This window comes from Astyanax mexicanus, chromosome 12, assembly GCF_023375975.1.
Source record: "Astyanax mexicanus isolate ESR-SI-001 chromosome 12, AstMex3_surface, whole genome shotgun sequence".
NCBI lineage: Eukaryota > Metazoa > Chordata > Actinopteri > Characiformes > Acestrorhamphidae > Astyanax > Astyanax mexicanus.
In genome coordinates, this window is record NC_064419.1 from 28,243,751 (window position 1) to 28,256,798 (window position 13,048).

The 13,048-nt window shown below is 37.4% G+C and overlaps 1 protein-coding gene across 1 annotated transcript; it reads right to left on the reverse strand.

The window, feature by feature from the left end:
* Window positions 1-2,510: 2,510 nt before the first annotated feature.
* LOC111190300 (tripartite motif-containing protein 16-like) lies at window positions 2,511-10,559 on the reverse strand. Its single transcript, XM_049485636.1, has 6 exons — window positions 9,978-10,559; window positions 9,477-9,572; window positions 9,146-9,379; window positions 8,888-9,041; window positions 8,711-8,761; window positions 2,511-5,049 (listed from the first exon to the last, which is right to left on the reverse strand). The coding sequence occupies exons 1-6, from the start codon at window positions 10,557-10,559 to the stop codon at window positions 4,514-4,516; spliced, it is 1,653 nt and encodes a 550-aa protein (XP_049341593.1). The 3' UTR covers window positions 2,511-4,513.
* Between the last annotated feature and the right edge of the window lie 2,489 nt (window positions 10,560-13,048).

The window sequence follows — 13,048 nt, forward strand, 5'->3', positions numbered from 1 at the left end:
AGTAAAGGTCCATGGTCCACCTGTAGACTGTGAGACTTTTCTTGTAGCCATGGTTGATGACAATTTTGTACAACTCCTCTTTTGCGCTCTCATTGGCTGTAGTTTATTGCCACATTCACTGGCAGTCACAAAAAGGTCGCAACCATTATTATTTTTTTTTTTTACATAACTGAACATGGACTCCCTGCAGGTACAGATTTTTGGCCTGCTAGATACTCTCCCATGTCTCTCTGCATCTTCAAACAGTTTGTAAATCCCAAACCTCCCAAAGTCTGCCAGCTCGCCACACTATAATATGTCACAAAAACAAACATTAGTACTAACAGTAAATACATTTCAGAAACAAGTGATTCAAGTTGTTGTGCTGTGTTTCATTTACCGCAGAAGTTGGATGTCAAATCTGGAAATGACATCAGTCCTGAGTTGTCCATGTTCCAGTTAAACTTTAAGATAACTGTATCCCCTTTTCTAATCATTTAATGAAAAAAAAAAAAAAACAATTTAAAAATAAAGACTTGAAGCTTAAAGCAACTGGTTTGACAATGATTTATTGGTGTTTTATAGCAAATCCAAAATATGTACCACTTAAGATATGTTCCACTTCCACATAAGTTATCATTATCATTGTCAGGTTAGCATTGTTGATAGCAATACCAGTTGATAACAACCCCTTATTTTATATTTTGCACATCCAAGACACAGCATTAAAACATATCCAGAAGTTAGACAGTACTGTGTGTATGACTGATTTAATGAGACCTTCACACTTAGAAGGGAAAATTGTTACTTGCATGGCTGTTAGCAGTTTCAAATGTACCGTATTTTCTGGATTATACGGCGCATTTTAAGCAACAATAGTAAGGTACAAGGATGTTGCCATGTTTCAAAACTGTAAACAAAACTTTAATTCTTAAAAAAAAAAAAACATTTTCTTTCAAAGTCAAACGAGTGCTGGATGTAAATCTACACAGATTGCTCTCCTGAAAACTTTACTTGGGTAAATAAAGTGCTTCTGTTAATTTACAATAAGATTAGAATTCCAGTATTATCAACAGCACGGTTAGCAGCAGTGCTAGCTGCAGTTAGCAGCAGCACATTGCGCTAGAAAATGTTGCCCAGCCGCGCTACACTGACCCTGAGTGTTCTGGTAAGCCAGGGCGCTATCAGATAGCGGTTCATCCTGACGTATCTTGTTGATACGTCAAAAGGGGGAATTGAAGAGTAACCATTTATTATACCTTGGGTGTATTGACAAATATCTTTCCATTATGATTACTTAACTTTAGCATCTATAATTACATAATCATTGTGTGAAACCTTGTATTTTATATGCATTTATATAGAAGATTAACCAATACTCACATTGTATTTTATACGCATTTATAATACTCACATTGTATTTTATACGCATTTATATAGAAGATTAATCACAATATATATTCTTTACACATATAGTAAAACACTGCTTGATCAGGCATGCAACTAACACAGACTCTATTATATGACAAACTAACCCACATGATACATAAGGCATTTAACTAACACATAGGATCTATTGTATGGCGTACTAACCACGTGTTACTGACCTATTAGCATATAACATATGAAATCTATTGTGTGACTGGTGTAGCTCACGCTTAAGGCATCTCGGTCGCTGCATGATCCTAACTAACGGCCATGAACCCGACTGGTACACTCTGTATGAACTAAATTGCTACAGAGGAGGAACTTAGATCAAAGCGGCCCTCCCTGTGTGTGGGTGCCTCCCTAAAACCTGCAGCTGCTTCAAAGCGGGGAGTGACGCAGACGCACACAAATAATGCCACAATGTTCAGTTCTGGAAGAACACAGTCAAGGCCAAACACTAGTGGTCCGGTCAGACACGTGAAACGGATTACTAACACGTGAAATTATGCATACTAACATGAGATGATTTTAGCAACACCTCATCAGGAGGTTTCACGTCATTTGGGGTATAAACATGGAGTCAGATCAGAGGGGGGTCAGAACTTATACTGGGACGGCTGTTAACTGTCTTGTGTGTTGGTTCTCCTGAATTCAGTACTTTTTAATAAATACTTGGTTTGCTTTCAACTTCACTCCACCTGTCTGCGACTCTATCAAAACGAACACGTAGGGGAGTTGTACCCCGGATGAGGGGTGGGTGTAAACCCACCTTTCATTTTCTTTTTTACAACAATCCGAACCAGCTACCCCTCTGTGTTGTGTTAATAACTTTACAGGAGTCAGAAATCTGTCACCTTCTTTGTTTATTGCTCTGAGTTGCAAAAGAGAACAATAGTCCATGTCAGTGAGAGGGCACAGCATAGAAACTGCTCCCCCTTCAGCTATCAGCATAGACTGGTTAACAGTTATTACATGAATGATAAATAAAATTAGATGATATATATTAAAAAACAATTTTATATATATTTAAGTATAAAACAGAAATAAAATCAAAACACATATTTCACATTCAATTATATTCCAATATTCAGCAATACTGTTTAGATTTAATACACATTAATAGGCACAAATACATTTATAAAAAAAAAAACTTTTTTCTTAAAATGCAGATAAAACAAATTCCCTAGTAGCTATATCACAACCATAAGTACTTAATAGCTCACAGTGTACCATATTTAATGCAACCGACCATGCAGTTAGAGCTTCAGCCATTTTATATAACATTTACTACACAAAGAGGTGACATTTTAGGGGAAACAGTACCCCCTACTGTCCAAAACTTATAATATACATAATATAACATACCTGAGTTGCAAAAGAGAACAATAGTTCATATGGAGTGAATTTTGTTCCAAAAGTTTTACACAAAAAAATAAAATCCACAATCAAAAGGAAAAATTGTTTGTTGCAAATTCAAAAGAGAAAAAATATATAGCATATATACACACACACTAGTGAGCTAGTTACGTACTTTGCACAGGAATATTAAGCACACCTCGCTAATGGGAGCTTTTCAAAGGACCAATGTGTAACTTATTTTCAGTAGTAAATGATAAAATGATCAGGATGTATCATCGGATATTAAGGAAACATGCTGAGTAAAAGCACTGGCAGCTCTTGTCAGCAGGGCTTCAGCCCGTACTTCACTAAAGAAGGAATATAACAAGAGTGAATACTGGCAGTGATGTTTAAACATGTAGAAGACTTAGAGCTCAAAAAGACTACAAGACTGATCCAATCAACTTATACTTATACTCTTATACTCTATAGTATACTCTATATAACTTATACTCTATAGGTGCCCCCCTCTCCCTCTCTATTAAAGAGGCAGTTTTATTGTCCTAGTACTTTTAATGTCTTGTTTTTCCAGTTTGTTATTTTTAACTTTTATGAATTACAAACTATCATGAGGCATATTCATATGAAATTAAATAAAATAATAAAAAATATATTTTCGGAATCTTTTTATACTTTTTACACAGGCTACCGTCCCATATACTCACTTCTGAACGGCAAAAGAGCCTGCGCTGCCATTAGCGGCTAATACCGCTCCAGTCTAGAGAAACTTAACTGAAACTTCAGTTGAGTGACAATTATGGGATTGGTCTACCTACCAAATCTCGCATGTTCTTTTGAATCAGCGGAGGAAATCAGTCGGACACCTAAAATTCTTTTTAGTCAGTTTATTGAACAAAGTTTTTTGGAGATTGTCACCTGACCACACAAGGATGAACAAGCATCCCCGTGACCACTTAGCAATCTAATCATGCATACATGCATACAAGATCATTATATACAACCCCACCCCACTGTGACTTAACCGCAACTTTTGCTGTAAATTTCCATGATGTTAATAGAGTTTATAAGATTATAAGACACACTGGGAAATTAAAGGATTTAAAATATGTTTGTAATATGGAAATAGCTTTAAACACCCATAATGTACAGTCAACATACAACGCTGGGAGCTTGGTCCATACATAATTTTAAATTAAATATAGAAACAGTAGGCTAATGCTAAATGTTCATTATTGTTTTATTGTTCCCACTCTGAGGTTTCTTGTAGTGACCACCCACTAGAAGACACTGTATATACCCTGAAAGTCTGACGGCTCTCTCACCTTAAGACTTAGATATTAATCTGCAAAGACTTCAAATATTAGGGTCTCTATTTGCAAGACTGTATCTACATTTCATTGAGATTATTTAGCATCAAGCTCCTGGTGAAAATATAAAAAACTGAGATGTGGGCAGTGCATGGACAGATCAACTATGCTGTACAGCTAAAACTGCATTGTTCCAGAGCATCTTCTGTCTGTACACAGTGTATATGTTACACTTCCCTTGTTGGATTGTAGTAAATATTCATACTAACACAGTATACATTTTTTAAGCTTTTGTTCAGATTAAACCTGACCGATGCTTTATGCCGACAGCACTGTCATATCTTATCCACTCAAACCAGTGCAACACACTATTAAACCACCATGTCAGTGTCACTGCAGTGCAGTGCACAGCTGCTCTGTGGTTGGCCAGAAAAAGCTAATCACAGATCACATATTTTAACAGAGCTTTCTTGAGACGTCATCCCAAATCCGGCATAGAGGGGCTGAGTGAAGGTGGTTTGGACTCTGTGGAGGAGGGTCATTGCATCGGTGATGCTGTAGAAGGACAGAATTCCTGCACTGTGATCCACATACACTCCTATTCTGGAGGGGAATGAGTGTACACTGAGATTAGTACGTCTTTGATTTTCTCTGAAATACAACTCAGAGTTAAAATGTGCCAGACTCCAAGACTGATTGTTGGATCCAAACTCACTTTGAATTATGTTTCCACCCAAACTAATGTCCTGATATGACACAGCTATTGAAAAGTTTCCATTTACCTCAGCTTCCCAGTAGCAGCATCCAGATAGACACTCAGAACAAAGTACCTGACACCAGTTCTGTGGATAACTTAATGTTTGTTCTCCATAATAACCTCTACCCCACTGCTGAATCAGATTCACTTTCTTGTTTCCCTCAGACAGCTGCAGACATTCGTGTACCATACATGGATTTAGTGTGAGCTGACAGGAATCTGGTGGAAAATAGTAAATAGTGAACACATTTTATAAATCAAAGAATTGTTTGGTATACAGACATTACACTGCGTTCCAAATTATTATGCAAATTATATTTTCCCTGATTTTCGAAAATGGTCGATGCAAATGACAGTCAGTATAATAAAAGTCATCCCCGGATAATAACAGTATATTCTTCAAAAATAAAAAAAACTATTATGTTTCAAACTATTATGCACAGCAAAGTTTTAAAACATTTATAGGTTGTAAAGAACTGAAAATGGTCATTTGTTGACTTTGCAGCATTAGGAGGTCACATTTACTGAAATCTACTAAAAGCTATTTCGATCAAAAACATCATATCAGGCCAAGTTAAACGTTATGAAAGCCTGTATAGAGTTTGCCAAAAAAAAAAAATGAAGGACTCTCAGACTATGAGAAATAAACATTCTTGAACTTTTTGGTGTTAATTCTAAGCTGTATGTGTCGAAAAATCCAGGCACTGGTTATCACCTGCCCGATACAATCCCAACAGTGAACATGGTGGTGGCAGCATCATGCTATGGGGGTGGTTTTAAGCTGCAGGGACAGGACGACTGGTTGACACTGACGGAAATATGAATGCGGCCAAGTACAGAGATATCCTGGAAGAACATCTCTTTCAGAGTGCTCTGGATCTCAGACTGGGCTGAAAATTCACCTTCCAACAAGACAATGACCCTAAGCACACAACTGAAATTAAAATTAATAAGGAGTGGCTTCAGAGCAACTCTGTGACCACTCTTGACTGGTCCAGCCAGAGCCCTGGCCTAAACAAAATTAAGCATTTCTGGAGAGACCTGGAAATGGCTGCCACCAACGTTCACCATCCAACCTGATGGAACTGGAGAGGATTTGCAAGGACAAATGGCAGAGAATCCCCAAATCCTGGTGTGAAAAACTTATTACATCATTCCCAAGAAGACTTTTGGCTGTCCTGGCTCAGAAGGGTGCTTCTACTCAATACTGAGCAAAGGGTCTGAATACTTATGACCATGTAATATTTTAGTTTTTCTTTTTTAATAAATTGGCAAAAATTACATTACATTTGTTTTTTTTTCTGTCAAGATGGAGTGCTGAGTGTACAGTAATGAAAAAATAAAACAAACTTTTTTATTTTAAGCATGCATTTTCTCTCAAGAAAATGTTTATTTTAAAGAAATGGTTGACTGCATGTTCAAATAATTGATATTTATGACAAAAAGATCACTATATATGTATGCACGTTGTATTTTTCTAAAGATGCAAAGCTATTTTTAACTTTTCAAGAAGACCCAAACCTGAAATTGATCATGATAAATTATCATGTACTTTATTAAACAAATAGATATGTATGAATGATGAACCAAACTAAATTGGAAAAATTGGTTTACATACTAATTAACTAACTAACTAATATTCACATTAATAAATCAATAAACCAGGGACAATACACACTCCTGTTACTGGCACTCACTCCTGTTACTGGCACTCACTTCTCTTACTAGCACTCACTTCTGGTACTAGCACTCAGTCATGTTATTGGCACTCACTCCTATTACCAGACAAACCAAGTCTCCCTGAAGCTGCGGGAGTCTCCTGCATTTCGGCAGTGGCTCCCTGATGCCCGCGAGTCACATATAATCTCCCGGAATTCAGAACGAGTGCCTCAAACGCGCACACAGGTGACAGACTTTTTTTCTCTAATCGCATGTGGGAAGGAGAAAGAGAAAACAGTGAGGGTTCTGATTGGCCTGTTCTCTGCAAAGAGACTGTGAGACAGCCAATCGGTTTTTAGTGTGGGCAACCTCCCTGAAATCAACTTTTGCAACTTGGGATGCCTGTATTACTGGCACTTGTTTCTGTTACTGGAGCTCACTTCCTGTTACTCTTCATGTTATGAGTAACATGACTGAAAATAAGTTTTTAACATAGAATTAGAAAAATGTGGAAAAAAAACTAAATGACGTCTACGCTAATAACATGAGGACACATGAGCACATTCTAGTGATGAACCAAACAAAATTGGAAAAAGTGGCTTAAATACTAACTAATATTCACATTAATCAAATAAAAAAAAATCAATAAACCAGGGACAATACACACTCCTGTTACTGGAACTCGCTCCTGTTACTGGCACTCACTTCTGGTACTGGCAATTGTTCCTGTTGCTGGCACTTGTTTCTGTTACTGGCACTCATTCCTGTTACTGGAACTCACTTCCTGTTACTCTTTATGTCGTGTGTAACAGGACTGAAAGAAACAGGACAGAGTTTTTAACATATAATTAGCAAAAACAAGAAAAAAGCAAAAAAAAGCTTTAAAATAACAAAAAAACAAAGAAATGATAAACCAAACAGAATTGGGAAAAGTGGTTTACATACTAACTACCTAACTAACTAACTAACTAATATTCACAATAATAAATCAATAAACCAGGGACAATACTCATTCCTGTTACTGGTACTCACTCCTGTTACCGGTACTCACTCCTGTTACTGGCATTAACTCCTGTCAACTCCTAACAACTGATCTGCCTTCACTATTTGTGTGCTGACCTCTGCTTGTTGTGATATTGATTGAATTGTTGAATTGCCAGTTCTATTCAGCCATAATGGCCCAAACATTACCGACACTGAATGTAATAACCACAGATTTTTTTAAACAACTAATAATTTATCGTTAAAATATGTCTTAAAGCCCCACTAGGTAGGATTAAGATTTTGTGCTTTTGGGCTCCCCCTACAGTTGCAGATGGTAATAAATGTATATAGCACTGTCATAAACCTCCCCCTCCATCTCCTGGCACTTTTTATCTACAATACCAACATAACATTGTTGATTATATGTTTACAAAGTTATGATCGTTGTGAATGGAAATGTGTTGGATAAAGACCTGTTTATAAGCATATAGATATATATTTTTTTACATATATACAGTAGACTGTTATTACTAAAATGTACTACATAAATAGTGGAAAATCCACCTGAATATAAGCTACTTTTTCCATCAGAAATTCAAAAGCAAATGAAAATAATTACAACCAATCTGAACTGCATCATTAATTTGTCTCTTTTAGCATGAAATGTTTATTAATATTTATTCTCTTTCAAGCTTCTGCCATAGTGTCTGTATGTTAGTTAGTAGAGTTCTGTCGTTCGCGAACGATTTGTTCAAATTAACTAATCTTTTTAGTGAATGGATTCTAATGATTCAGTTCATCTAAAAAAGCTGCTGTGCTCATCACTAATTGTTAGCGTCTGTAAAGAATTAACCAACCGTGTTTTTGTAGTCCTTGTAGCACCGCTATTCCTCCAAATACACCTCAATGGAGCGCTGCAGTGAGTTTGAAGCTGTAATTTTACTCCTTTTAAAATTTCAATAATCAAGGAAATCATTATGTGCCTTTAAATTACAAGAATTGGGTGAGTCTTATTCAATTTCTGCTAAGCTGAAATTGGGCCTGAGAAAGGCAGGATATCTTAATTTGCCCTGTAGGTAAGGTATATTTTACTCTTTGGGAATATTAAACAGAATGATTAGTTTTAAATGTATACTGTACATTTTGTTCCAGAGCAAGTAAGCAGAGATTGTTATAAGGATGGGAACGGGGTGATTGTTGTGTATGAGTGTGTATGGGTGCAATGACTGATACTCACATTTCAATAATTCCTCTCTGTTCTTTGGTTCAGCAGGCTGGACGGTGTAAACTATAAAAAAACAACAACAACAACAACAACAGGTACCATACATTAATTTATTTATGTATCAGTCATTCACTACCCCTCCTTCCACATATGTGTTCACGTTCTTACTGGAAACTATTCTAGTCATACCTTCAGATACTTGGACAAGATCAAGCTTGCTGTATCCATTCAATTGCTTCATTTCTGAGACCCTATTCTTCAAAAACTCTATAGAGAACTGGGGGTTCATATTGATGCTGGATAGGTTAGTAGATTGGGGAAGGACAGGAAGTGACTGGAAATCCTGCAAAGATTAAAAATACATAACAAAGAGAATGCTTTATCTTCCTGGAGCTCCAGCACACTTTACTGATAATATGTTGAGGGATCTGACTTCCTGGAGACTACCTGGAGGAACTGGATGGGATCCTCTATGTAAGAAAGCTGCTTCAGATCAGCATCTCTCCTCCTCAGATCAGCAATCTCCTGCTCCAGTTTCTTCAGGAGATCTTCAGCCAGACTCAGTTCAGTCTTCTCCTGAGCTCTGATCAGCTCTTTCACCTCAGAGCATCTTCTCTCCATGGACTGAATCAGTTCAGTAAAGATCTTCTCACTGTCCTCCACTGTTGCCTGTGCAGAGTGCTGTTAGGAGACATACAGAGAGGAGGGGCTTCATCTCAATCTCTTTCACCTACACAATCATGGTAAATTGAAAGAGGTTTTTGGTCAGTTTACTCACCCTGACTTTCTCCATGACCTTGTTCAGCTCCTGCACATCCTTCTCTTTCTGCTCAATTGTCTTTTTGCAGGTTTCTCGGTTTTGGCCCAACTGATCCTAAAAAAGCAATGGATACATAGAGATATTGTCATACAAGCACAGTCATAACACAGTCTAGATAACGCTACATAGAACCAGAGAAAATGGGTTTCTGAGTAGTGGAACTGTGTTAAAGTTGGGTCTATCATTAAGAGATAGCGACTTAGATTTTATGTGAGGCCACAGTCCTTTAAAGATATCAACATATTAATTAGATAAAAGGAAATTCCAGATAATGTAGATACATATGTTACATAAAAAGAAATGAAATCAGTCCTGATCTTAGATTTTAGACTAGAAATTCTATTTCAAAAACATTATTGAAAAAAAATATATATATTCATTGTCTACAGCCATTTAGCCCCACCCATTCATGCTGAAATTACAGAGGATCTTGGTTTTAAATGATTGGTTTTCACTTACCTGTTTCTCAGCTCTTTCTGCTGCAGCTGAGACTGTCTTATGACCACTGTGTTTATCCATCACACACAGATAACAGATGACCTGCTGATCAGTGCGACAGAAAACCTCCAGTAGTTTATCATGAAGAGAGCAGATCTTCTCCTGCAGGTTCATGGAGGCTTCAACCAGCTTGTGCTTCTTAAAGGCAGGAGATTCATAATGAGGCTGAATATGAGCTTCACAAAAGGAGGCCAGACACGCCAGACAGGACTTAACAGCTGTGTGTTTTGTTCCAGTGCAGACGTCACACTCCACACCTCCAGATCCAGTAGGAGAATCAGCAGCAGGAGGAGCAGATTGGAGCCTCGTCTTCCTCAGACCCTCAGCTAGTTCAGCCAGCATGGTGTTCTTGTTGAGAACAGGCCTTGGAGTGAAGGTGTGTCTGCACTGAGGGCAGCTGTAGATCCCGCTCTGATCCCAGGAGTCATTAATACAACCCAGACAGAAACTGTGTCCACAGGGAATAGCCACTGGATCTTTCAGTAGATCCAGACAGATCGGACAGCTGAAAGAATCCTGAGTTGATAGAAGAGCTTCTGCCATTTTGCTGTGTTCTGGGATGATCGAGGAACAAGAGAGAGAGAGAGAATGACTTCCGTTACTTCCGAAGTATTCTGTGTAAGGGAGTGGCTTCTTCACAGATTACTGCACATCACACAAGGGGAATAAACTGAATAGAGAGAGAGAGAGAGAGGGTGAAGGGAGGGGAGGGTAAAGAGGCTTTACTTTCGTTTCTGTAGAAGTGAGCTCTCGGTTCAGACTGTATGATTCAGCTTGATTTTGACCCAGCATCTGGTTGGTAAACACGTAAAAAGGTTTAAAGGAAAATTGAACACATGGACGAAATTTTGATTTCAGAGGTGGGGGTGGACACAAATGGATTGAGAAGCGTGGGGGGGGGGGGGGGGGGTGATTGACCAAAAGCAATATTACAGCTAGAAGCTACAACCTAGAACAGGGGTGGCGAGAAGGGTAATGCTCCAGGCCGGAGCCCCAGTGGGCGTGGCTAAAGGCAGAGCATGTGTCAATCATTTTCGAATGCAGCCAATCAAATACTACACTTTCGTTGTCAATCACTTTTTATTAAGCCAATCCTCAGACAGACCAAGCTGTTCATCATTTTTTACTGCAGCCAATCACCTTAACATGTCTGTTAAAAGAAGGCGGAAACTGCGGTGCTACCGGTTAACCGTAGCGCGATTTAAACTTCTGAACAGGGGTGAAGCTGAATCTGTATAAGTATTTTACAAAATACTATATTAACAGTTTAAACACATTTATGTGCTATTGTAGTTAGTCAATATACACAATATATATATATATATATATATATATATATATATACACACATACATATACACGACTTAATGCAATTACTGCAATAAAGGAAAAAAAAATCACAAAAGTGCCATTCCAGAAAAACAAGTATTTTAATCTTTGATTTAAAAATAAATAAAATCAGTGCTTTTCTAACAATTTCATTTAGTTACTTCTGTGTAAGAGCGGCATATAGGCAGGACTAACTACAATAGCACATAAAACTGTTTAAACTGTTAATATTTTATTTTGTAAAATATGGGCCAGAAAGAGAAATATATGTGCAGTCACGGGCCACAGACTCAAAAAACAATAAAACAAATAATGAAATATATTACTCATAATAAAACATTTCCTTAATTACTATCATTTACACATAATTTTACTTGAGTTACTATCTTTATCTATCTTTGACAGTGTTGTGTATACAAAGTTTTTTCATAATGTCTCTTAATATTATACTCCTAATTAGGCAACTGATTCCTGATAAATTAAACATACACACTTCCCTCGGTACTCATTTTAAAAAGAGTAATTTTCCCAACATGCCTGAAATTTTCTGCATTTGCTGTCCATTTTTCGTTTCTTTGGAGTTGTTAGACTCTTTGGCCCGTTTTCTGCGCTACAACCACGCACTCTCACTGCTTTTAGACTCTTTGGCCCGTTTTCCGTGCCACAACTGCGCATTCTGGCCGCATGTAGATTCTTTGGTCCGTTTTCTGTACTACAAGTGAACATTCTCGCCGCATGTAGACTCTTTGGCCCGTTTTCCGTGCCACAACTGTGCATTCTCGCCGCATGTAGACTCTTTGGTCCGTTTTCTGTGGTACAAGTGCGCATTCTCGCCGCTATTAGACTCTTTGGGACGCATTTTGGACACCCCTGACCTAGAAGCTTTCATTTTCATTCTAATTTACATCGTTACATAACCTGATTTTTGAGTAAAAAAGCAGAAATTAAATTATTTTGAAAAGAGAATGGGGAAATTGAATAAAAAATCCATAATTATACCACAGTTAGTTCTGACCCTGTAATTTGATTGGCTGAGTGGCGTTTTATGAGTGACAATGTATTTCTCTGCCACACACAGGTAACCTAGCAACTGTGCAGCGCTTACAAACCAAATGTGATATTATTAAACACCACTGTGAGACGCTGGATCCTATAGGCACAGTGCAGAAATGCCATGTCTCCAATAGGCGGCGCAGACAAAGAGGCGTCCCACAAATAAAAAAGCCCAGTGATTCAAAAATATGCATTATTACACACATTATCAGCCACCAGTATCAGGTTAAGAGTTGTTATTATTAAAAGAAAAGTTTAAGTGAATACATTGTCCAGTTAATATTGGGTATTTTTAGTTGAATGTAAGGTGGACTCTTGTAATTCTGCTTGTAATCACCGCTGGGGGTGTCGAACTAAACAAAACTTTTAATTCTTAAAAAAAAAAAACATTTTCTTTCAGTCAAACGAGGGCTGGACTTTAATCTACACAGATTTCTTTCCTAAAAACATTTATTTGGGTGAGTAAAATGCTTCTGTTTATTTACAGTATGCTTAGATTTCCACAATATTGACTAAAATAATAAAGAGCTTACAGTGCAGTTATGGAACTATTTTAACTGACGGAGTGTTTATAACCAAAACAATCGCATTTTCTCGTCCTGTTTAACTTAAAATCTTTTAATAAACAGTGATAATGGAACTGTGGTATA